This window comes from Balaenoptera borealis, assembly GCF_965194805.1.
Source record: "Balaenoptera borealis genome assembly, chromosome: 16".
Classification (NCBI taxonomy): domain Eukaryota; kingdom Metazoa; phylum Chordata; class Mammalia; order Artiodactyla; family Balaenopteridae; genus Balaenoptera; species Balaenoptera borealis.
Window position 1 is genome coordinate 15110564 of NC_138872.1, and position 25331 is coordinate 15135894.

The 25331-nt window shown below is 44.5% G+C and overlaps 1 protein-coding gene across 2 annotated transcripts in view; it reads right to left on the bottom strand.

The window, feature by feature from the left end:
* DNTTIP1 (deoxynucleotidyltransferase terminal interacting protein 1) overlaps positions 1 to 25302 on the bottom strand; it is a 28501-nt gene extending 3199 nt beyond the window's left edge. The window contains exons 1-10 of one of the 2 annotated variants that reach the window (XM_082361802.1): positions 25136 to 25301; positions 24495 to 24565; positions 23743 to 23839; positions 17909 to 18007; positions 11453 to 11521; positions 11144 to 11200; positions 10836 to 10894; positions 9736 to 9781; positions 7677 to 7735; positions 7516 to 7576 (exon numbers count right to left, since the gene is read on the bottom strand). In XM_082361802.1, coding sequence (XP_082217928.1) covers positions 7516 to 7576; positions 7677 to 7735; positions 9736 to 9781; positions 10836 to 10894; positions 11144 to 11200; positions 11453 to 11521; positions 17909 to 18007; positions 23743 to 23839; positions 24495 to 24565; positions 25136 to 25240 — 723 coding nt within the window. In that variant the 5' untranslated portion in view covers positions 25241 to 25301. Of the gene's footprint in view, positions 1 to 7515; positions 7577 to 7676; positions 7736 to 9735; positions 9782 to 10835; positions 10895 to 11143; positions 11201 to 11452; positions 11522 to 17908; positions 18008 to 23742; positions 23840 to 24494; positions 24566 to 25135 lie in introns of both variants that reach the window. The other variant, XM_082361803.1, reaches the window with a different exon arrangement.
* Between the last annotated feature and the right edge of the window lie 29 nt (positions 25303 to 25331).

Genomic DNA, 25331 nt, shown 5'->3' on the forward strand with positions numbered 1-25331 from the left:
GGGAATGCGCGTGGTAGGGAAGGTTGCAGGTGAGCATGTGAGGGTGGCCAATCTGGCCTGGTGGGCTTTTAGGGGGTGGCAGTTTAAAAAAAAAAAAAAAAAAGAAAGAAAGAAAAGAATTTGGTTCAGAAATTCTGGTTTCTGCTACTTATCAGGTGGTGTAAATGTAGGCAATGATTTCCTTGAGACTCAGTTTCTTTTTTTTTTTAAGTTTTTTTTTTTTAACATCTTTATTGGAGTATAATTGCTTTACAATGGTGTGTTAGTTTCTGCTTTATAACAAAGTGAATCAGTTTTACGTATACATATGTTCCCATATCTGTTCCCTCTTGCGTCTCCCTCCCTCCCACCCTCCCTATCCCACCCCTCTAGGTGGCACAAACCACTGAGCTGATCTCCCTGTGTTATGTAGCTGCTGCTTCCCACTAGCTATCTATTTTACATTTGGTAGTGTATATATGTCCATGCCACTCTCTCACTTTGTCACAGTTTACCCTCCCCCCTTCCTATATCCTCAAGTCCATTCTCTAGTAGGTCTAGTGTGTCTTTATTCCCGTCTTACCCCTAGGTTCTTCATGACCATTTTTTTTTCCCCTTAGATTCCATATGTATGTGTTAGCATACGGTATTTGTTTTTCTCTTTCTGACTTACTTCACTCTGTATGACAGACTCTAGGTCCATCCACCTCACTACAAATAACTCCATTTTGTTTCTTTTTATGGCTGAGTAATATTCTATTGTATATATGTGCCACATCTTCTCTATCCATTCAGCTGTTGATGGACACTTAGGTTGCTTCCATGTCCTGGCTATTGTAAATAGAGCTGCAATGAACATTTTGGTACATGACTCTTTTTGAATTATGGTTTTCTCAGGGTATATGCCCAGTAGTGGGATTGCTGGGTCGTATGGTAGTTCTCTTTTTAGTTTTTTAAGGAACCTCCATACTGTTCTCCATAGTGGCTGTATCAATTTGCATTCCCACCAACAGTGCAAGAGTGTTCCCTTTTCTCCACACCCTCTCCAGCATTTATTGTTTCTAGATTTTTTGATGATGGCCATTCTGACCGTGTGAGATGATATCTCATTGTAGTTTTGATTTGCATTTCTCTAATGATTAATGATGTTGAGAATTCTTTCATGTGTTTGTTGGCAATCTGTATATCTTCTTTGGAGAAATGTCTATTTAGGTCTTCTGCCCATTTTTGGATTGGGTTTTTTTTTTTTAATTAATTAATTTATTTGTTTGGTTTGTTTGTTTATTTATTGCTGCATTGGGTCTTCGTTGCTGCGCGCGGGCTTTCTCTAGTTGCGGCGAGCGGGGGCTACTCTTCGTTGCGGTGCGCGGGCCTCTCAGTGCGGTGGCTTCTCCTGCTGCAGAGCACAGGCTCTAGGCGCGCGGGCCTCAGCAGTTGTGGCACGAGGGGTCAGTAGCTGTGGCTTGCAGGCTCTAGAGCACAGGCTCAGTAGTTGTGGCACACGGGCTTAGTTGCTCCGTGGCATGTGGGATCTTCCCAGACCAGGGCTTGAACCCGTGTCCCATGCATTGGTAGGCGGATTCTTAACCACTGCGCCACCAGGGAAGTCCTGGGTTGTTTGCTTTTTTGTTATTGAGCTGCATGAGCTGCTTGTAAATTTTGAAGATTAATCCTTTGTCAGTTGCTTCATTCGCAAATATTTTCTCCCATTCTGAGAGTTGTCTTTTGGTCTTGTTTATGGTTTCCTTTGCTGTGCAAAAGCTTTTAAGTTTCATTAGGTCCCATTTGTTTATTTTTGTTTTTATTTCCATTTCTCTAGGAGCTGGGTCAAAAAGGATCTTGCTGTGATTTATGTCATAGAGTGTTCTGCCTATGTTTTCCTCTAAGAGTTTGATAGTGTCTGGCCTTACATTTAGGTCTTTAATCCATTTTGAGTTTATTTTTGTGTATGGTGTTAGGCAGTGTTCTAATTTCATACTTTTACATGTACCTGACCAGTTTTCCCAGCACCATTGATTGAAGAGGCTTTTTCTCCACTGTATATTCTGGCCTCCTTTATCAAAGATAAGGTGTCCATGTGTGCGTGGGTTTATCTCTGGGCTTTCTATCCTGTTCCATTGATCTATATTTCTGTTTTTGTGCCAGTACCATACTGTCTTGATTACTGTAGCTTTGTAGTATAGTCTGAAGTCAGGGAGCCTGATTCCTCCAGCTCCATTTTTCATTCTCAAGATTGCTTTGGCTATTTGGGGTCTTTTGTGTTTCCATACAAATTGTGAAATTTTTTGTTCTAGTTCTGTGAAAAATGCCATTGGTAGTTTGATAGGGATTGCATTGAATCTGTAGATTGCTTTGGGTAGTGTAGTCATTTTCACAATGTTGATTCTTCCAATCCAAGAACATGGTATATCTCTCCATCTATTTGTATCATCTTTAATTTCTTTCATCAGTGTCTTATAATTTTCTGCATACAGGTCTTTTGTCTCCTTAGGTAGATTTATTCCTAGATATTTTATTCTTTTTGTTGCAATGGTAAATGGGAGTGTTTTCTTAATTTCACTTTCAGATTTTTCATCATTAGTGTATAGGAATGCCAGAGATTTCTATGCATTAATTTTGTATCCTGCTACTTTACCAAATTCATTGATTAGCTCCAGTAGTTTTCTGGTAGCATCTTTAGGATTCTCCATGTATAGTATCATGTCATCTGCAAACAGTGACAGCTTTACTTCTTCTTTTCCGATTTGGATTCCTTTTATTTCTTTTTCTTCTCTGATTGCTGTGGCTAAAACTTCCAAAACTATGTTGAATAATAGTGGTGAGAGTGGGTAACCTTGTTTTGTTCCTGATCTTAGTGGAAATGGTTTCAGTTTTTCACCATTGAGAACGATGCTGGCTGTGGGTTTGTCATATGTGGCCTTTATTATGTTGAGGAAAGTTCCCTCTATGCCTACTTTCTGCAGGGTTTTTATCATAAATGGGTGTTGAATTTTGTCAAAAGCTTTCTCTGCATCTATTGAGATGATCATATGGTTTTTCTCCTTCAATTTGTTAATATGGTGTATCACGTTGATTTGCGTATATTGAAGAATCCTTGCATTCCTGGAATAAACCCCACTTGATCATGGTGTATGATCCTTTTAATGTGCTGTTGGATTCTGTTTGCTAGTATTTTGTTGAAGATTTTTGCATCTATGTTCATCAGTGATACTGGCCTGTAGTTTTCTTTGTGACATCTTTGTCTGGTTTTGGTATCAGGGTGATGGTGGCCTCGTAGAATGAGTTTGGGAGTGTTCCTCCCTCTGCTGTATTTTGGAAGAGTTTGAGGATAGGTGTTAACTCTTCTCTAAATGTTTGATAGAATTCGCCTGTGAAGCCATCTGGTCTAGGGCTTTTGTTTGTTGGAAGATTTTTAATCACAGTTTCAGTTTCAGTGCTTGTGATTGGTCTGTTCATATTTTCTATTTCTTCCTGGTTCAGTCTCGGCAGGTTGCGCATTTCTAAGAATGTGTCCATTTCTTCCAGGTTGTCCATTTTATTGGCATAGAGTTGCTTGTACTAATCTCTCATGATCCTTTGTATTTCTGCAGTGTCAGTTGTTACTTCTTCGTTTTCATTTCTAATTCTGTTGATTTGAGTCTTCTCCTTTTCTTGATGAGTCTGGCTAATGGTTTATCAATTTTGTTTATCTTCTCAAAGAACCAGCTTTTAGTTTTATTGATCTTTGCTATCGTTTCCTTCATTTCTTTTTCATTTATTTCTGATCTGATGTTTATGATTTCTTTCCTTCTGCTAACTTTGGGGTTTTTTTGTTCTTCTTTCTCTAATTGCTTTAGGTGCAAGGTTAGGTTTTTTATTTGAGATGCTTCCTGTTTCTTAAGGTAGGATTTTATTGCTATAAACTTCCCTCTTAGAACTGCTTTTGCTGCATCCCATAGGTTTTGGGTAGTCGTGTTTTCATTGTCATTTGTTTCTAGGTATTTTTTGATTTTCTCTTTGATTCCTTCAGTGATCTCTTGCTTATTTAGTAGCATATTGTTTAGCCTCCATGTGTTTTTATTTTTTACAGTTTTTCTTCCTGTAATTGATATCTAGTCTCATAGCGTTGTGGTCGGAAAAGATACTTGATACGATTTCAAATTTTTTTTAAAAAAATTAATTAATTAATTTATTTTTGTCTGTGTTGTGTCTTTGTTGCTGCACGCGGGCTTTCTCTAGTTGTGGCGAGCGGGGGCTACTCTTCATTGTGGTGCGTGGGCTTCTCATTGCCGTGGCTTCTCATTGTGGAGCATGGGCTCTAGGAGCACGGGCTTTGGTAGTTGTGGCACGTGGGCTCAGTAGTTGTGGCGCATGGGCTTAGTTGCTCCGCAGCATGCAGGATCTTCCCAGGCCAGGGCTCAAACCCGTGTCTCCCGCATTGGCAGGTGGATTCTTAATCACTGCGCCACCAGGGAAGCCCCAAGTCTCAGTTTCTTTATTTGTAAAACAGAGAGTATTAACACTTATCTTATAGGGTTGTTGTTAAGAATAAAGGAGCTAGTGCATAAAAGGTGGTAAATATAGTATATGACACATAAGTGCCCAATAAAGGTAGGTTTTATAAAATAGGCAGATCATTTGAAATGGAGACCAAGCTGGGAAATCTGTATGGTTACTACAGATTTAATTATTTTAATCTGTAGTTTAATTAGTTCACTTCCCAAGTAATATAAATATTAATCAAAAATTTGAATGTACTTCCTGACCCAGCAATCCCATTTCCAGGGATTTATCCTTCACAATCACCCACACATGTATGCAGGGATGTTTGGTGCAGCACTGTTTACAACAGCAAAACTGTCGGAAAACACTTCAACATCTATAAGTAAGGGAGCAATGAAATAAATGATAGAAAATCTATTCTATGAATTCTACACAGCTGTTAGAAGTAAAATGAGGGAGACTTAATAACATGGACAAAATGCTAAGATATTATTCCCTAGTTCTGTAGTGGCCAGCACACTTTTTCTGTAAATATTGGGTTGGCCAGGGACTTCCCTGGTGGTCCAGTGGTTAAGAATCTGCCTTCCAATGCAGGGGTCACGGGTTCGATCCCTGGTCGGGGAACTGAGATCCCATATGCTGTGGGGCAACTAAGCCCGCGTGCCACAACTACAGAGCCCATGCACTCTGGACCCCACATGCCACAACTAGAGAGAAGCCTGCGTGCCGCAACTAAGACCCAACTCAGCCAAAAGTAAATAAATAAATATTAAAAAAAACAAAAAAATTGGGTTGGCCAAAAAGTTCAAACGAACTTTTTGGCCAACTCAATATTTTAGGCTTTGGTGGCCACATACATCTTTGTCACATAATCTTCATTTTCTTTTCTTTTTAAAAAAAATCACCCTTTAAAAATGTCACCACTCTGCATTGGACAAAAACAGGCTACAGGTTGGATTTGGTCCACAGACCATAGCTTGCCCTGCGTTAGAATGTAAGCTCTATGAGGGCAAGGCGTTTTCTGTGTCTGTTTTGTCAACTGCTGTATCTCTGGCAGTTTGAGAATGCTCAGCACTCAATATTTTTTCAGTAAATGAATGAACTTTGGGGTGAAAAAAAAATCAGAATATATATAGTATGAGCCCAATAACATAAACAAAATATCACTAAAGGACAAGGACACACTCACACACTCACACACATGTAGACAGGAGACTGAAGGATGCTACCATGTTGCTGGGGGTGACCTCTAGGGGAGGAGAGTCAGATTCAAGGGTTAAGAGGAGCTTTGTGTTTTGCTCCCTATTATGTGTACTGTTTGAATCTTTTTATAACGAGAATGGGTTTACATATTATTTCTATAATTTAACAAAAGTTAAAAAGGAAAAGAAAATTTGAATAATGCCTTTAGAAGGACAGAAAAATGGGCAAAAGATATAATAGGCAGTTTACAGAAGAAGCACAAATAGACTCTAAATGGATGAAAAGATGCTTATTATCACTAATAAAGAACTAAAAGTAAAACAGCAAAAATATTTTCCTTCCACTTATTAGCCTGGAAAGATTAAAATGAGATAGCATCCACTGGCAATGACAGTGTGGGTTGGGAGTTTATTAAAAATGATGGGTCTAAGAATTGGGAATGTATGCTGGTAATGATGACCATTTGTTGAGCCCTTTCTAGGCCAGGCACTGTCTGGGAGCTTTACTGTGCTTTCTCTCTTTCGCTCTCTTTTTTTTTTTTTTTTTTTACAGAGGAAGTCAGTTGTTTTTTTCTTGAAGTACAGTTGATTTACAGTATTATATTAGTTTCGAGTGTACAACATGATTCAATATTTTTATAGCTTATACTCCATCATTTAAAGTTATTACCAAAAATGGCTATATTTTACTGCATTCTCTCTTAATTCTACCAACCCTAAATGGCTGGTTTGCATCATTCTGATTTTATAGATGACAAAACGGTCTCAGAAATGTGGAGCCACTTGCCCAAGGTCACACAGCTAGTAAGTAATGGAACCAGGACTGAAATGATACTCTTAACCATTGTGCAACAGGAATTGGAAGTAGGTCTAAGAGCACATCCATTTGGCAGATGATGCAAGCAAGGGTCTTGGAAGACACAGATCTTACAGAAGAGTCAGGCAGAGAAAAGGGTAGGAGAGGAAGGCCATCAAAGGGAACAGCAGGAGTGAAGACACTAAGAGAGGAAAATGAAGTAGCAGCAAGCACACCAAATTGTCCAGGTGTTGGGAATCCCACAACATAAGACTGAAAAAATAGAGGAAGTAGGTCTGTCCTTTGAAGAACTTGAACTTGCACAGAATGTAGTAGACAGAGCCCATGATTCTGGGACCCCAAGGTGCTGCGTAGTTCTGACAAGGGGCACTAAGCTTTGCACACAGGCACAAAAAAAAATGTAACTTGAACACATGCACATTACTTTTTTTCTAACATATCTGGATGCTTCTGTGACTGATAAAAAACAAATTCATTTAAGAGAGTGAATTCATGCCCCCCCCCCCAAGATTTTCTCAAACAGTGGACACCAAAGCATAGCTCAGGAGAGGAGTCCTGTCTTTGAAAAAGGTTAGAACTGCTGCCTTGCTCCAATCTCTGTACCTTATAGACAACTGAATACAGCAGTGGTTAAGATCTCAGGCTTTGCAGAAGACAGAGTCCTAACTCACCACTTACTAGCTGAGTAATTTTGGGCAAGTCACTTAGCCTTCCTCAATCTTTCTTTTTGTTTTAATTTTTAAAATAAGGGTAACAATACCTATCTTAAAGGACAATTCCAAGAGGTAATGTAAGTGTAGCACTTAAAACCGTGTTTGGTACACGATAAACATACGAGGAAAGTCACTATTATCACTGAGGCACAGAGGTGCTGAGTAAATTACCAAAGGTAAAGGTTAAGGGCAGAGGGGCACAAGAACCCAGATGTCCTGACTCCCTGATCAGTGTTTACTCCAAGCTCCTCTGTGCCACCGAGAGTCCCCAGTGCCACCTACTCCACTGCACTGGCCTGCCTGACTCCCAGCACTCACCTACCTTAAAGAGATGTGGGTGCTTGATGTAGATTCTGCCTCTGGTGCCCCCCATCCCTAGGGCCCTGCAAAGTAACAGATGAGTGGTAAGGATCCCAGCAGTTGCGGTCCTAGTGGTGGGCCCCCGAGCTCCCCTCCCTCAGCACCAAAACTCTTTAGACTTACTTGTTGGCTCGAGATCCCAACACAAAGGTGGTAGATTCATTCAGCCGAGCTGGGTCCCACTGTGCAAAAAATAGAGAGGCCGGTGAAGCTGAGGTTTATCTGCTGGGCGGGACAGAAACACTCCTCCCTGGCCCTCTCCTACCACCACCCTTGTCCACTGTTCATCAAACAGCTGATTCAAGAAACCGAGGACTTTTAATATGCTAGGTCCTCTGCTCCATACGGGGGGCAGGGGTGGGGTGGAGGGTAAAGGAATGAATTGGAGATAGTCTCTGTTCTCCAGGGGGCCACAGACGTAGGTACAGACAATGATACCATCATGAGATGGGCAGGGACACAGATGAGTGCAAGGCATGATGGGAGCCAAAGGGAGGGTAATAGGACGGCTTCCTTGAAGGGGTAATTCCGAAGTTGGTTCTGACAGGGAGAGCACAAGCTGGACAGAGTAGAGGGGAGGAAGGAGGGACAGCATGAACAAAGGCAGGTGAGAGTTGCATTGGCTTGTTGGAGAAACCACAGCAATTGTGTTGCTAAAAGACAGAGAGCAAATTAGGGAGTGGCAGTTGATGAGGCTGGAGAGGAAAGCAGAGAGGGGCTGGGGGCCCTTGTACACCATGTGGACGGCTTTTCATTTCGTTCATTCTCTCGGTGACGGGGAGTCACTGAAGGCCTCTAGACAGGGAGAGCCGGATTTGTGCTCAAGATAGCTCGCTCTTCTGCAACATGGTTAACGGGCGTGAAGTGGCGAGACTACAGGCTGGGTGGGCAGTCTAGAGGCAGTTGTAATTAGAGCAGTTTTGAAAGATGAAGGCTGGAGCTGGGATGGCAGTAGGATGAAAAAGAGGGAATAGGAACTGTGAGAAACATATTTAGGAGGTAGAATCATCCGGGAATTGACTGGATGTCTGGAGAAAAAGGAAACAAAGAGGCAAAGATGACTCAAGTAGAAAAGGTCGTAGCAGGTCTGGGGGAAAGGTTGATTTCAATTTTGGATATGCTGAGTTTGAAATTCTACGGAGATTCCAGGCCGAGAGCTCTAGCAGACAGTAGGATATACAAACTTCAAACTAGAGAGAGAGGCGTGCGACAAACAAAGAGGTAAGGCAACTTCAGCACGTACTAGTCCCCGAAACCATACAAGTGGATGCTTTAGATCCAGAGAGAAACTTTAGGTGGAGAAGTGGGCAGTGGAGAGAATTCTGGGGAATGCCCACTTGTGTGAGTCACTGCTGAGGAAGGACTCACCAGAGAGAGAGAAGGGGTGTTTGGAGTGGAAAAGAAAGGTCTAGGAGACTCTAAGGGAGCAGAGTTGAAGAAGAAAGGTGTGGTCACTGGTGGAAGCAGAGGGCCAGTACAATAAGGGGTGGACCATTTCTACTGGACACAGCTGCAACCCGGACAGTGGAGCTTTCACCTACCTTACTGGGCTTCCATGTATGATTTTAGTTGAAGAAAGGATTCTACTCTTAAAAAAGCTCGCAAACAACTGTTCTGGAGGCAACAGAGTTAAGAGCACAGACTGGTGTCCACGGACCTTGGCTGGGTTTGACACTTGGCTCTGCCACTTACGCAGTACGTGACTTTGGGCAACTCTGTGGTCCTTAGTGTCTTCAGGTGTATCAAGTGTATAAGATAACCAGATAATATAATATAATTTCTGCCCAGGAGGTAGGAAAGAAAGCTCCTGAACCATAGAAGGGTAACAGAATCTATCTCATAAGGTTGTTATAAAGATTAAATGAGGGAATCCATACAAAAGATTTAGGGCAGTGCCTATGACATATTAAGTACTGGATAAATATTAGTGACAACTAGCTTTTACAGGGAGAAGGCTTCAGCAAAGACCAAGCCCTCTCTCTGTTTTGCCCCTAATTTCAGTCCTTACTTGGGATGCTTCTGGAAGGCCAGAGTTGGGAGGTGGGGTGGGAGGTGAAAATGGCTCTGGAATGGCATGCACGTGTCCTTCACCACCCCCAGCCCCTTTCCCTCAAGGTGGAGCCCAGAGCCTGGATTGGGTCTCCTTGGGACAGCAGTCACTGCCATGCTCACATAATCATACCTTAGGGCCTTCCCGACGAATTGGTTCACAGGATTTTGGTTTCCATCTGATTGGAGGGAAAGAAGAAAGGTGAATTCTCCAAGATCAGGCCCAGGACTGGAAAACGGTTTGCTGCTGCTGGTGGAAGCTCCTCACACACTCTCACTCCAGCCCTGGGTGGACTGCTTCCTGGTGCTCGTTAGAGGAGGTGCAAAGGGAAAAAAGCACGGGGACTAGGAGCCATTCGAGGACCCGCTCTGCTATCACCTAGCCGTGTGGGCAAGTCCACGAACCTCTCTGGGCTGTAGTTTTCTCATCTGCCAGGAGGAGATAACAGCAGCAACTCCCTATCTTGTGTTAGTGAGGAATGAACTTGCTTCGGGCAGGGGACAAATCTAAGGTATGAGGATTACGCTAGTCTGTCTCCTAAGTCGGTGCTTTCCAACTATCTCCATCTCTCTTAGGCAGACCAATGTGGCTTCCCTGCTTCCCCACCGCGTCGTGTGGGCTTGCGGGATCTCAGTTCCCTGACTAGGGATTGAACCCAGGCCATGGTAGTGAAAGCCCAGAATCCTAACCACTAGGCAACCAGGGAATTCCCAAACCAGTGTGGCTTTATCTGTTTTACATATTAGGCTCCCACGTAAAGCTCTGTTTGAAAAAAAGATTCTGTCGCTTCAAAAATCTTTGAAAATGACCATCCTGGAGGCAATGTAGTACAGTTTTGCCCTTTATTAGCTGTCTGACTTTGGGCAAGTAATTCTGTTTCCTTATCTGCAAAATTAATTATACCTTCCTTAGAGCGTGGTTGTAAGGATTAAAAGATAAAGTATATATAAGGTATTTAGACCAGTTATGGCACATTACAAGCATTCAATACACACTACCAATAAAAAAACCTATGGTGTTTAATGAAGCTGCGCTGAACTGTTCTGGGGTAGAAACAGGATACGACATCCGCCTCACTGCCTTCTTTCCCCACCCCTCAGACTAGAGAGCGCTCCTCCACGGGGACCTGGCACAGATGGATCTGCTTTTGCCAGGCAGAGAACTCTGGCCTCTTTTCCTCCCGGCCCACTCCCTCCCAGCTCCTCCCTTTGGCTCTGTTGGCCCCTACTCACACCATGCCTGCGGCTGAACGGTCACTTGACAGGATGTGTCCCGGAGGCCGTCCCTTCCTCTGCCATAAAGAACAGGTGTCAGTGGCCTGACCCTGTGGAAGACCCCACCCCACTGGCAGGTCCAGGGTCACCTGAAGGAGATGGTTTCCCAGCGAGACCAAATGACGCCTGAGAGTGAATAGGGAGGGTGACTGTTCCCAGGGCGCCTGCCTCTCAGGCTAGAAAGGCCCAAAGGTGTGCTGAGGAAGCCCACCCCCTGCTGGAGCTGCAGGCCCTCTCCCCAGCCAGAAAACCAGGAGATGGTTTACCTTTTTGGGAATGGGGCTTCCTCGGTGGGCACACTCGTCTTCTGCCTGCCGGCCACGCTGCAGGAGAAGGGAGAGGAGTCAGTGGGAGGCCAGTGGCCGGGAACTGCGGGTCCTCTGGGGCTGCAGAAGACAGAGCCCCTGGACCACACCCTCCAGCCCCTCCCTGAGCTGGGACTCCCAACATGATGCTATTTAGACCTGGTCCCACAAATGGGTGGTCCGTGGAGCCTCCCCTAGGCCACAGAGTTCACCTGCCTCCCAGTCTGATCGGTCTCCCCCTCCAAGACCCGAGGACACAGTGACTCTGACCTTTATCCCTGGAAGCTCATGGGTCAATCTGGGTATTACTTTTTCTCCATCTGAAAACAGTAGTTTAGCCTGAAGGGACAAGACCAAGCGTTAACACTATTTTGGTGGGTAAGCCTCTCTGCCCCCATTTTTATAGACACAACTTCAAACTGGGTTAAAACTCTTTCATGGTCAGTACAAAGGGACCCTGAGATATGTATACAAATAGATATCTTTTTAAAAAAACTTGAATAATTCATGACAATTGTTGAAAAATTAGAAAAATGTAAATAAGCAAAATTAAAAAAAATCCAATCTGAAACCTCAGTACCCACAGAATACTATTAACATTTCAATGTAAATTCTTCCTCACTTTTTTCCATGTAAACATATACTCTATATTTTTTCTAACTAAATGCACTGATATTAAACGTATTCCTCAGTAAGCTGCTGTTTTTCGCTTAATAAATATCAAGTGCCTAGTACGTAAGTGCTGGAGACACAGCAGTAAATAGCACAAGCAAGGGCCTTACTCTGTGGAGCTCATATTCTGTGGGTGATTTGGATGATAAGCAAATAAACAAACATATAAACAAGGTGATTTCGAATCATGAATTTTTCTCTGAGAAGGAAAAACCCTAGCTAGGCAGATGTGACGGAGGATCACCAGAGGGGAGGGCTACTTTTGAGTAGGTGGTCAGGGAAGGCCTTGCTGAGAAGGGAGCCTCTGAGCTGAGCTGTGAAGAAGGAGCCACGTGTAGAAAAGGCTGAGGAGAAGCGTGTTTCCGCCGCGGGAAGGAGTGCAAAAGCCTTAAAGTGGGAACAGACATGGCTCACTTGAAGAAGAAGAGGATGGCCTCTAAGTAATGGGAGAAGGAGAGAGTGGTGAACGAGGAGTGTGGGGAGGCTGGCAGGGTCTTGCAGGCCTGTGCAGAGTCAGGATCACGTGACCTCTTGGAGCAGCATTTGACAACCCTGAGAGCTCTCTCCTTCCGGAAACAGTCTTCTACTGGCTCCTGTGGCCACGCACCCTGGTTTTCCTACTTCTCTGGCTCCCTTTTTTTTTTTTTTTTAATTATAAATTTATTTTATTTATTTTCATTTTTGGCTGTGTTGGGTCTCCGTTTCTTCACGCGGGCTTTCTGTAGTTGCGGTGAGCGGGGGCTACTCTTCCTTGTGGTGTGTGAGCTTCTCATTGCGGTGGCTTCTCTTGTTGCCAAGCACGGGCTCTAGGTGCGTGGACTTCAGTAGATGCGGCATGCAGGCTCAGTAGTTGTGGTCCACGGGCTCTAGAGCACAGGCTCAGTAGCTGTGGCATGGGCTTAGTTGCTCTGTGGCATGTGGGATCTTCCCGGACCAGGGGTCGAACCCGTGTCCCCTGCATTGGCAGGCGGATTCTTAACCACTGCACCACCAGGGAAGCCCTCTGGCCACTCCTTCTTAGCCTTCTTTGCTGGTTCATCCTCCTCAATCTGGTTCTTTTCATTAGATATTCTGTCTGCTCTCATTTATGCTCATGGCTTCAGTTAACAACTATCAACTGATGTCTCCGTAATTTTCTATCTTCAGTGGTAGCCTCTCCTTTGAGTTCCAGATTTATGTAACGGTCTGCCCCATGTCTATGTGTAGATGTCTCAAATTTGCAAAGTCGAAAACTGAACTCATGATCTCCTCCTCCAAGCTTTGTCCCTTTTCAGTGAAGAGTGCACAAATCTCAGTGTGTAATTTTGCACACATCTGTGTGGTAATTTAATTCAGACCTGTCTGCCTAACTAGGCTGTAGGTTCTATGACAGCAGGAACCCTGCTTGTTCATTTGCCATGTTCATTCATTCACTCAATCATTCAGTAAATTATGTACACATATTAAGAGTCATATTCTAGGTCTGGGAATACAGTGGTGAATGAGATCAGGTCTTAACTGCTATAAAGCTCAAGATTTTAGCAGAGGTTGGGGATAGGAGGGAGGTAGAAAATAAACATGTGTACTATTAATAATTTCAGATTGAAATAAATGGCTGAATAAACAAGTAAGGTGATAGAGATTAAATGGAGGTGGGAAGGGAGTAAGATGGCGGCGGGGTGTGGGGCACTACTTCAGATGGTGTGGCCAAGGAAGGCCTCTCTGATGAGGTGATATTTAAGCTAAATCTAAAGAAAAGAAGGAACCAGCTTTGCAAAGAGTTAAGGGTATGCCAGGCAGTGAGAACAGCATGCCTCGCAGTGAGAACAGCAAGTGCAAAGGCCCCGAGCTCAGTGTGCTGGAGAAGCAGAAAGGATTCCTATACAGCTAGAATGTAGTCAGTGAGGGGGAGGTGGGATGAGATAAGTTAAAGAAGTACGCAGGAGAGGTCTAGGTAGGGCTCTGTGGGTCATGGTAAGGCATTAGGGTTTATTCTGCCAGCAATGGGAAGTCACTGGAGGGTTTTAAAGAGGAGAGTGACACGATCTGATTCATCTTTAAAAAGATGGGTCTGGCTGCTGTGAGGATGGAGTGGAGGAAGGCAAGAGGGGAAGTAGCTCAGGGCTGAGATATACATTTGGAAATCATCAACAGTTAAATTGGCTTCAAAACCACAGGACTAGATGAAATCACCTAGAACGAGAGGCAGCCACAGAAGAAATGGGATTTGTGAACAAAGCAAAACAAAGAGCGCTGTTCACCACTCAGCACTACAAGAGTTAAGTCATAACCCACTGCAAGTAGACAGTGCACCCCAGAGAAATTCAGGATGAAAAACAGGATGAGGCACTCTGTGCTTTGGATAAACAGGCCCTTAGACAGTGAGATGCATATCTCAGGGAGAATCTCAATGAGCCCAGATTCTTGCATCTTCCCATACACAGAAAAGCAGCAAAACCATTCACTTGAGATGCCTGTTCTTTGTGATCAGCAGTCATCTTTCACCAAGACGTGTGCTTGACTGCAGCCCCCCCCAAAATCGAATATAAACTACCTCTTCGGAGCAGTTCCCTCAGAGCCACTGAGAGGTTGTCTCTAGGTATAGTCCTCAGTAAGTCCCTGAATAAAACTTAACTTGCAACTCTTATGTTGTGTGTTTGTTGTGTGTTTTTCTTTAAGTCGACAGGTCTGAGGACTGAACTTGGGAACGCGTCACATTAGCAGTAGAGAAGAAGAGCTGGCTGAGGAAAGTGAGGAGGGGTGACCGATGAGGCTGGGGCAAAGTCAAGGCACTGGAGCCAAGAGAGGAGCGTTCCAAGAAACATCAAATGATCCCCTGCGACGAATGCCACCAAGAAGTTGAGTAAGCTGAGCAACATGGAGGTTACTGGTGACCCTGATATAAGAGGGGTTTCCGTGAACTGGTGGGGACTGAAGCCAAAACAAAGTGAGTGAACGAATGAATGGAATAAACAAAAGAAAAACAAAAGGAAAAAAATCAGAGAAAAAGAAACAAACCAAATCCCCCCAAAACAGGGAATTCCCCGGCGGTCCAGTGGTTAGGACCCCACCCTCTCACTGCCAAGGGCCCTGGTTCAATCAGCTGTGCCACACGGCTTAGGCGGGGGAGGGTGGGTGGGTGGGGAATGACAAAAAAAACAAATGAAAGAACTAATGGAATGAACAGGAGGTGACAAAGTAGAGTCAGGGATAGCAACCTTTTCTAAAGTCTGGCTATAAAAGGGAACAGAGAAATAGCGTGGCCTCTGAAGGGGACTGTGGGTTCAAGCGTGGTCTGTTTCATTCTCCATTGTATTCCCAGTGTCCCAGTGAATGAACACACATGTGTATAAACATACGCAGGGGAACAAATGGTAAACACATCAAAATGTTAATAGAAGTTATTGTTGGCAGTAAGATTATGAGAAATTTTAATTTTCTTCTTTGTAATTTATATTTTCTAATTTTAATATAACACCAGCAGCAAGTAACATTTATTGAGTCTTTGCTACTGATCTAAATGCTTTAAGAGTATTGCCACATTTAATTCTCACAACAGTCCTATGAGGTAGAGCCTCTATCTCCACTTTGCAGATGAGAAATCTGATATTTAGTGAGGTGAGGCAACTTGCCTAAGGTCACACAGCCAGTCAGTGCTGAAGCCAGTACTCAAATCTGCGCAGTCAGAATCAAGAGAAATCTTGCATTCTTAGCTACTATGCCACATTTTTCTTAGTGAATGTGTACTACTTGCATAAATAAAATGAAGAAATAACAACTACTTTGCAAAACAAAATCAATCAAAAACCCCAAGGCCACGTGCCATAGATAAGATCAGCCATTTCTCCCTAAGAAACAGCTGTAAAGAGGTAGTGAAGGAGATTAGGAAATGCCACTGAGATGGGCAAGATAGGGTTTCAAAAGTGAAAACAAGCCAATCAAGTCTTAATTCCAGTAAAACCAAGAAACAGTCTAGTCTGATTCTATCATGTCCAGTCTGAAGAATCTTTTACTGTAACAAGAAGTTCTGCATGCAGTTTAGACATGGAGCTTCTACGTATCCTGGCCCCCTGAAAGTGAGGCTCTGTTGTGAGGCAGCAATATGTACCACACTGTGAATGTCACTGCCATGTATTTAGTATCTAGTATGCTCTGTACGTAGCCGTTCGGTGTTGGTGGTTTATGTGTATCATCGCATTTAATCCTCACAGCAAAACAGTGGTCTTAGTCCAAAATCTAGAAATGAGGCAATTGAGGGTCAGAAAGGTTAAAAGGCTTCTTCAAAATTTCTTTCTTTTTTTTTTTGGCCATGCCTCGTGGCTTTTGGGACCTTAGTTCCCCGACCAGGGACTGAACCCAGGCCCTTGAGAGTGAAAGCGTGGAGTCCTAACCACTGGACTGCCAGGGAATTCCCCCAAATTTCTTGATTCGTCTGTTTTTAAGTTAGACTTTGGGCTTTCTACCTTCCTATGCTCTGATTCCATGTGTTCTGACCACATAATCTTCTGTTCCACACTCTGGCTTCCCAGTTACATCAGTACCGTAAGGGGGGAACTCTGGAAGGTGGATGTGGGGACTCAGAAGCCTGGAAAGGTATGAACATTCAGCGAGTGGAGGTTATGCCCAATTCACTTTAACTCCATCTTCACCTTTCACTGGGACTCCTGAACGGTCTCATAAATTTCCCTTTCAATCTCCATGGCAGATTCCCAAGCCAATCTCCTCATGGCAGCCAGAGTGATCTTGAAAATACAAATTTCATTAGGTAGCTCTTCTGCTTAAAATTCCACACCTATAACTTGGTTTGCAGTGCTCTGCCGTCCTCTCCAATCTCTGAAAACCAACAACACTGGCTTCTTTCTTTCTCCACTCTGCCCTGCCCCTGGGCTCGGCACCCTCTAGTGTACTCTCTCATCGCCTCCTATGCTTGTAGCACTTATAACAGTTTCTGATTATAGACCTATTGTATGATCACTGGCGTAATGTCAAGGGCTCTGGGGGCAACGACTGTGTTCATATTGCACAGCACTGCTGGGGCCTGGCAAATAGTAGGCCCTCAACACATACTGGGTGAAGAGAAAAATAAATTCAAGAAAGCATTTCAGGATGCAAATGAGAGTGAAGGTTTTATCAATTTAATATTGATTCAGCTCAAACTTATAAGATTAGTGTTAGCAAACTGCCATGTTTTATTATCAGCACATGTCACAACTGATTATAACATATTACAGTCCCAGAGTGAGTTAATGAAATGGCCTCTTATGAATTTGGTTAGCTTAAATTTAATAGTCTATGAGAACCAGATCAGCTTTCACTGCCCTCACAGGATGGAGTTCTGCTTTTTCAAAGCTGAGGTCTAGGCCTTGGTCTTGCTCATTTCTGAGGCTGTGCCTGAGTAGCTAGTCAGCCAACCTCCCGGAAGATGTTACTCTCTCATCTCACGATAATTACCCTCATGGGACTGAACTCAAGCCTGCCCTTGTGGCTACGGTTATGAAGAAATTTCCATCTCTGACAGCTAATGGCTTCACAGTCAAGCACAGAATCTGGGTGATGCTGACAATTCCTATTAATAACGGCAGCTGACACATGCAAACTGGTTCCCTACTATCTTGAGAACACGGTCATTTCTAGACCTGATGTCATGACTCCTGACCTCCTTGAGAGGCAGGGAGGCAGAAAGGGTGACAGTTCTCATGATACCAAAAGGGGCTGCGATTACCTGAAGGATCAAATCACCGAGCACTTGCAGAGGAGAGCCAGACCTTAGCTATTCTATCTGTCGCTTGTTCCAAGCCACAGTTTCTTCATCTGTAAACTAGGGCTGGAGACATGCCTTCTGTACAGGTTTCTTCTGAGATATAAATGAACTAACGCAGGGGAAAGCATCTACCACGGTAGCTGGCATCTAGTAGCTACCTCCCTTCCCTTCTGTCAGCAAAGCTCTAAGCCCTTTCTAGATGTAAGTAGCTCGCCGGGTATCCCTCCAAATACCGCGGATGGCGGGACCACGTTTCTTGGCTGAGCCCTGAGGGCTAAACCTTGTGTCTGCACCCCTCTCCGCTTCGATCTCACCTGCTCCAGGCAGCTCCGACAGGCCTCCTGGATCAGCTGCTCTGCGTCCACCGCTTCCCCGACGTTGTCGCGTACGTTCAGTGCGGCCTTCTGGAAGAACTAGGGAGAAGTACAATAGGAGACAAGGTCAGAAGTCCTGCTAATCTGCATCAATCTGAAGGGAACAGAATACAAAACAGAAGCTTTCCTCCTACCCTCGGAAAGAAAGGAAAGGGGATTATGAACATGGCTTTGCGATCAGCCAGACTTAAGATTCATATCCCAGGCTCTGCTTCCCCACTCTATACGCTCTTAAGGAGGAGAACCATCTTGGAGGTGCTGTAAAACTCCTCTGGCAAAGCAATAATTTTTTTTTTTTTTTTTTTTTGGCTGGGCCACACGGCTTGCGGGATCTTAGTTCCCCGATCAGATATTGAACCTATGCCCTCGGCAGTGAAAGTGCAGAGTTCTAACCACTGGACCACCAGGGAATTCCCTAGGAGAATATATTTTTGACACGAAAAGGTATTCATGATATTTTGTCAAGTGAAGGAAGCAAGTTATAAAATAGTCTGGGATAGTGTGAGCCTATTTATGTAAAACAGCAAAAAAGCAAACTGTATAACTGTAAGAATATATTAGAGTAAAAGCTGTGATATGATTTTTTTTTTTTTTTTTGCTTATCTGTCTTCTCAATTTCTATAATGTACATGTCTTACTTCCACAGAAGAAAAAAAAAACCACACCAGTGCCTGAGATGAACAGGTCAGGGAGGCCAGAAAAGACCCAGAGAGTGGAAAAGCCTAATTGAATTCTGACTTTGCCCAGTCTGAAAGAAACATCTGTAGACTGGGAGGGGTGAGACTTGGCCAGGGCCCCAGGATGTCAGCAGTCCCAGCTGGCTGGGGAAAGGAAAGGCAGAAGGTTCCTCCATTGGGTACGAGGGACAGCTTGAGCCTGAAAACACCAAGGGATAAGGTGACATGAGGCCCCAAACCAAGACACCCGGAGCACATTTGTAACAATAGTCCATGTCTCTAGAAGAAAGTGTTGGTTCTCTCTGGTGAATAGAAAAATTCTGGAACCTATAACGCATGCTCCTCCTGCGGGAGACAACTATGGGGAAGTACTATCATTTTATGTTGAGAATTTTATATATATGCCTTTGTTGTTAACATCAAACCAAGGAGAAGAGTGTGAAAGCATTGGATTAGAGACCTCAAGAGTTTAGGAGGAAAATGCTACAGGCAAAACTAAATGAAATGATCAGATGAGTTTGACTTCAAAACAAAAAACGAGATTAATACTGGTGGTTCAATACCGACTACTGACTATGTGAAAGCTAGTTAAAATGATCTGGATACTTTAGAACCAGCCTGTGAGGTGGGCAGGGCAACAAATATGAAGGGGTGAGTGTAAGCTACCTCCAGACATGAGAATGAAATTCAGTCATGAACAAGGAATTCTCAAACACTATTGGTAGAAATGCAAAATGGCACAAACTTTCTGGAAAGAGGGACTTCCCTGGCGGTCCAGTGGTTAAGACTCGTGCCTCCACTGCAGGGGGCACGGGTTTGATCCCTGGTTGGGGAACTAAGATCCTGCTGTGTGGCGTGTGGCCAAAAAAACAAAAATGAAAACAAACAAAAACAACACAACAAGAACAACCAAATTTTCTGGAGAGAAATTTTCTTGAGGGAAAAATGTTTCCCCTTTTACCCACCAATTCCATCTTTAGAAATTTATCCCCCAGAAATACTCTCACAGGTTAACAAAGATATACATTCAAAGTGCTCAATGTAGCATTGTTTGTAAGAGAGAAAAACGATAAGTAATCCGAATGTTCTAGGGACTAGCTCATTAAATTGTGGTACATCCATACAATAGATTACTGTGCAGCTATTACAGAAGAATCAGGGTGAGCTATTATGTACTGACCTAGAAACATGACGAAAATATATTGTTAAATGAAAAAACTAAATTGCAGAACAGTGTGTGTAAAATGATCCTACGTATTTTTTTTTTTTTTTTTTTTGGCCTCGCTGTGTGGCTTGTGGGATCTTAGCTCCCCAACCAGGGACTGAACCGGGGCCACAACAGTGAAAGTGCCGAGTCCTAACCACTGGACCGCCAGGAAATTCCCTGGCATAAATCCTACATATTTTTTAAACATGAGTGAGTGCACGTGCACACACACAAATAAATATAGGAGACTGTGTCATTGTTAACAGTTTGGTATTCTGGGAGGTGAGTTTTAGTGACTTTGGTTTTTACTTTTATTCAATCAATGAATACTAATACGTACCACCTAGTCCACAATTTTGCTATATTTGCTATCATGTATCCATTTACCCATCCCATTTATCCACCCATAAATCCATTTCCTGGGCTATATTATTAGAATATTCTTTTTAAAGGGGCATGCATTTAGTAATAACAGGAATAAATCAATAAAATTCACAATGTCTTGGATAAAATCAGCCATTTCTAGAAGTTATTTTTCTAAACATTTTTAAGAAAATGGGTAGCTGAGATTTGGAACATCATTAAACAAAGTGATCAGATGAGGTCGATCAAGAGCCTGGACTTATCTGAAGCTGTGATGTAATCAAGTCATTTGTACCTTGTCTAAAAACAAGTGTGGGGCTTCCCTGGTGGCGCAGTGGTTGGGAGTCCGCCTGCTAGTGCAGGGGACACGGGTTCGATCCCTGGTCTGGGAAGATCCCACATGCCACGGAGTGGCTAGGCCTGTGTGCCACAACTGCTGGGCCCATGTGCCACAACTACTGGAGCCCACGCACCGCAACAGAAGAGGCCACCGCAGTGAGAAGCCTGCATACCGCACAGAGGAGTGGCCCCCGCTCGCCGCAACTGGAGAAAGCCTGCACGCAGCAATGAAGACCCAACACAGCCAAAAATAAAGTTAAAAAAATAAAATAAAAAAATAAAAACAAGTGTGGCAAGGACTTATCTTTGCAGACTATGTGAAGCCACAAATTGTGTTTATCCAGCATTTGTTCAGGAGAGAAAGTTCCTGAATCATGGCATCCACTACTGGGACAAGCAACAAGGAAAGTGCTTTGGAGGTAGACAATCCTGGATTGAATGCTGGTCTAGCCTTTTCCTAGGGGCTTAACCCCTTTATTTTTGCACATGTAAAGGTGCAGAGGTATGAGAATACTTGGTGCATTCTGGGATGTGCAGAAGTCAGGGGCAGGAATAACTAGGTATATAGGGGAGTGTGGCTGATCACAGGGGACCATATGTGCCACGTTAAGGAATTTGGATTTCACCCAGAAAAAAATGGAAGGTCGTGGAGGGATTTTAAAGAGGGGAGTGACACCAATGGGTTTACATTTGAGAGATCACTGGCAGCTGTATGGAGGGTGGATTGAAAGAGGGAAAGAACAGAGGCGGTTAGGGATTACAGTGGGAGCCTGAATGAGAAATTATGAAGGCCTGAACCAAGGCAGAGGCAAGGAATAAGGGTATGCTGGTCAGATTGTGGGGTGGAAGGCACAGGACCCCACTACTGGATATGGAAGATGGAGCAGAGGGCAGAGCCACTGGACTCTGGTTTCTAAGTGAATGATGGTCCCATTCAAACTTATCCAAAACTGACCTCCTGATTTCCCCTGCTTGTCCCCATCTTCCTCATATCAAGTCAATGGCAATCCTATCTTTACAGTTGCCCCTGGCAGATAACTCGGGAGTTGTTTACTTCCTTTTCTTTTACCCAGCACATCTGAATCATTAGCAAATCCTGTTGTTACCTTGAAAACACATACAGAACCTGATTCTTTCCCAACACCTTTACTGCTAACACCCAAGCCACTATCATCTCAAGCCTCCTAACTGGTCCTCCTGAAGTCTATTCTCTTTACAACTGTCAGAGCGACTTTTTAAAAGTGTTCAGATCATGAACTCTGCTCAAAACTCTCCAAAAGCCTCTATTTTACTTGTAATAAAACCCAAAGTCCTGTTGACTGGAAAAAAAATGCACAACCTGAGAGCTATGTTTTATTCAGCAGACAAAACTGAGAACGTAAGCCCAGGACACAGCATCTCAGAGAGCTCTGAGGGACTGCTCCGAAGAGGCAAGTGGGGGGAGCCAGGAGATACAGGAGTTTTTGCAACAAAGACCAGGTAGTCGGAAGATCAAAAGATTACTCTTAAATAAAGAAAACCAGACATCTCAAATTAAGGAATTTAGCACTTTTCTATGCATGGGAAGATGCAAGAGTCCGGGCTCACTGAAATTATTCCTTTGATATGCACCTCAGCTATCTGGGACCAGTATCTTGTGCTTTCTCATCCTGAGTCTCCTCAAGGTGCACGGTCAAGGGTGGCTGCAGCAGTTGACCGCTAGATGGCAGGCATCCTGTTTCTATCCTGAGTTCCCTCATGGCTCAACATCGGGGTGGCTGTAATGTGATGGCTTAACGGCTGCAACATCCTTTGTTTCCTGATGTGGCAAGCAATAAATTTCATTCACAGTCCTCACCACGGCTTTAAAGTTCTGCCTGAGCTGAGTGTGTTACCTGTCTGGTCACCTCTCCTTCTCCTCTCCTTCTGGCTCTGCTGGCTCCAGCCACTCTGCTGCTTTGAATGTGCCAAGCATGCTTCTGCCTCAGGTCCTTTGCCCTTGTTCCCTCTGCCTGGGCTGCTTTCCCTCCAGGTATCTGCACGACTTGTTCTTTCCTCACTTTATTTGGGTCTCTGCTCAAATGTCCTCTTATCAGAGGGCTTTCCTAGCCACAAGCTATGAAAGAGCATCCCTGTTCCCTACAGGTCACTCTCTTCCCGTTCTCTCTGGCATTCCCTGACAAAGTACACATTTATTTAAAGAGGGTAAGGACACTGCCCATTTTGTTCACTGCTACATCCCTAAGTGCCTAGCATAGTGCTTGCGTTATGGTAGGTGCTCAGGAAACACTTTTTGAATGAATGAATAAACATAAGAGGAGGAGGTTTAGGAAGAAAAACAAAAGAGTTCAGTCCTGAATATGCTGGGATTGAAGCACCCATGGGACATCCAGGGAGAGCCATGTAGAAGTTTATTAATAGATCTTGAAAAGAATTTTAAATAGTAATAATGGTGATATTATTAAACAAGTAATAAAAACACCTGCATTCCAAGCACAGTGCTGAGCACATTACACTTAAGTCACTTCATCCTCACAATAGTTTGGCCAAATGTAATGGAGCAGGACCCTACGGGGCCTTCCCAGGGACAGACCCCTCCCTCACATCCTCTGCTTTAGCTCCTCCCTGAAGTACCTAGATAACAGTATCTGATGCACGTTTCCTGAATTGTCTTATAGATGCTAAATCCACCACCAACGGGAAGAAATGAACTACCTGATGAATATGAGCACATAGTCCCCAGAGCCTAAGGATTAATAATGTTAACCCCTGTGACACCACCCTGTTACCTCACCATCAACAATCAGAGAATTGTGCACGAGCTGATCACATACCCTGGGATGCCCCTCCCTCACTCTGCCTTTAAAAATGCTTTGCTGAAACCCATCGGGGACTTGGGGTGTTTTGAGCACTAGCTGTCCTGGACTCCTTGCTTGGTGCCCTGCAATAAATGCTGCACTTTCCTTCACCACAACCCAGTGACAGCAGATTGGCTTCACTGCACGTGGGCAAGCAGTAAGACCCGAGTTTGGTTTGGTAACAGGAAGAGGAATTCAAATTACCCCCAAAGAGGAAAAACATTCTTGGCGGTTTCAGAATTGGAAAACTTTCGATTATCTGTGTGTACTAGAAAGAGAGACTGTGATGCAGGAAAGGACTGCCCATGAGTCTTTATTCCTGTTAATTTTTTATCTTTGTGTCCTTCTCACCTTCATGTACTTGTTGAAGACAGTCTGGATCTCCTCATTGATGCTAGGCTGCAGGACAGCTCGGAGGAGATCCATGGAGATGGCAGGATCTGTGAAACTGCATTCAGGAAGGAGACACAGTCAGGAGGCATGTCCCAAACATATCCTTTCCTACTCTGCCCAGCCAATTATTGAGATAGGACTCTTTAATGACAATAACATGTGGCTTTTACAGAAAACTAGTTATGTGCCCAGGTGCTCTGCAAACCACATAGATGCAGGACTTTATTTCATACTCATAACTCTATGGAATGGCATTATTTTTAAAGTGTTTTAGAAGTATAATACTTAACACAGAAAAAAGTCTATACACTTTAACAAACAGTTTTAGTGAACATCATTTTAATCACTACTCAGGTCAAGAAACATATATAACCAGCATCCTAAAGACCCATCTTGTGCTCTCTCCCTTCCCTGAGATGGATACTATTAGCCCCACATTTTTCTTAACTTCCATGCTATTCTGCCTCTTTGGAGCCTTCAAACACAGAGCCTGTGAATGTTAGGGACCTTGGGCATTGTTGAATCAACATGCCCCCTCTTCTGAGTTCAGAAGGGAAATGACTTGCTCAAGGTCACACAGAGTTACGGAACCTGAATCTCCTCTTTCTATTGGCTGATAATCTCTTTCTCAGCTCTGTGCAGTGGGGACCCGAAAGCTGCCTCCCAAGCCAGTGTCTGGGAGGGGAAGTCCCACCCAAGGCCAGCCTTACCTTGTTGTCATCTGTGACCGGCGGCCCCTCCGCTGTACCTGCCGGTGCTTTATCATTATGTTCCAAGGGTTCTGTGGAGACCAAGGGAGCAGATGTCACCGAGGTCCGTGACGCTGGGGTGGAGGTGGAGGGTGGGTATTAAGTTATACCTAGACATCCCTGCTTCTCAGGTGCTTTCACCGTCTCTCCCCGCTTGGGGTAGGGGGGAGGGCAGTGGAAGGCCCTGCCAGGGAAGAGGAACCGAGGAAAAGCTTCCTGCCTCCAAGTCCCAACCCCACTTTTTCAGGAACGGGTGGAGGAAGGGAATCAGTGTCGACCGAGGGCCTACTCTGTGCTAGATGATGCGCTGGGCGCTTTACCCGCATTTATATCCTTTCCCACAACTTTACGAGGCAGGGACTAATATCTCCATTTTCGAGAAGAGAAAACCGGAGCTCAGGGGCTTGACAGGGCCGGCCCACGTCACCTAGCTAGGAGGGCGGCACCAGAATATGAAGCCAGGTCGTCGCACTGCGACAACGCCAACCCCTGGCAACACCAGCCTCCTCGTTCTCCCGCCCGCGGGCCAGGGTCCCGGGAGCCCGAGGCCCTGTAGGGCCCGAGCCCAGGCCTTGCCGGGGCTTCCCCGGGGGCGCCCTCACCGTGAGAACCAGCTGCCCCGCTGCGCCCGCGTCTCCCAGCTCGGGGCCGCCCCGCTCTGCCCCGCCGGGTCCCCGCGGCTGCTCGGCGTCGCCAGTGGCCCCCATGGCGCCCCCGGCCCCCACAAGTTCAGCCCGACTCTGCCACCGGCCGGAAAGTCGCCCTGTGACGTCATTGGAGCGCGCCGCCCGCAGGCTC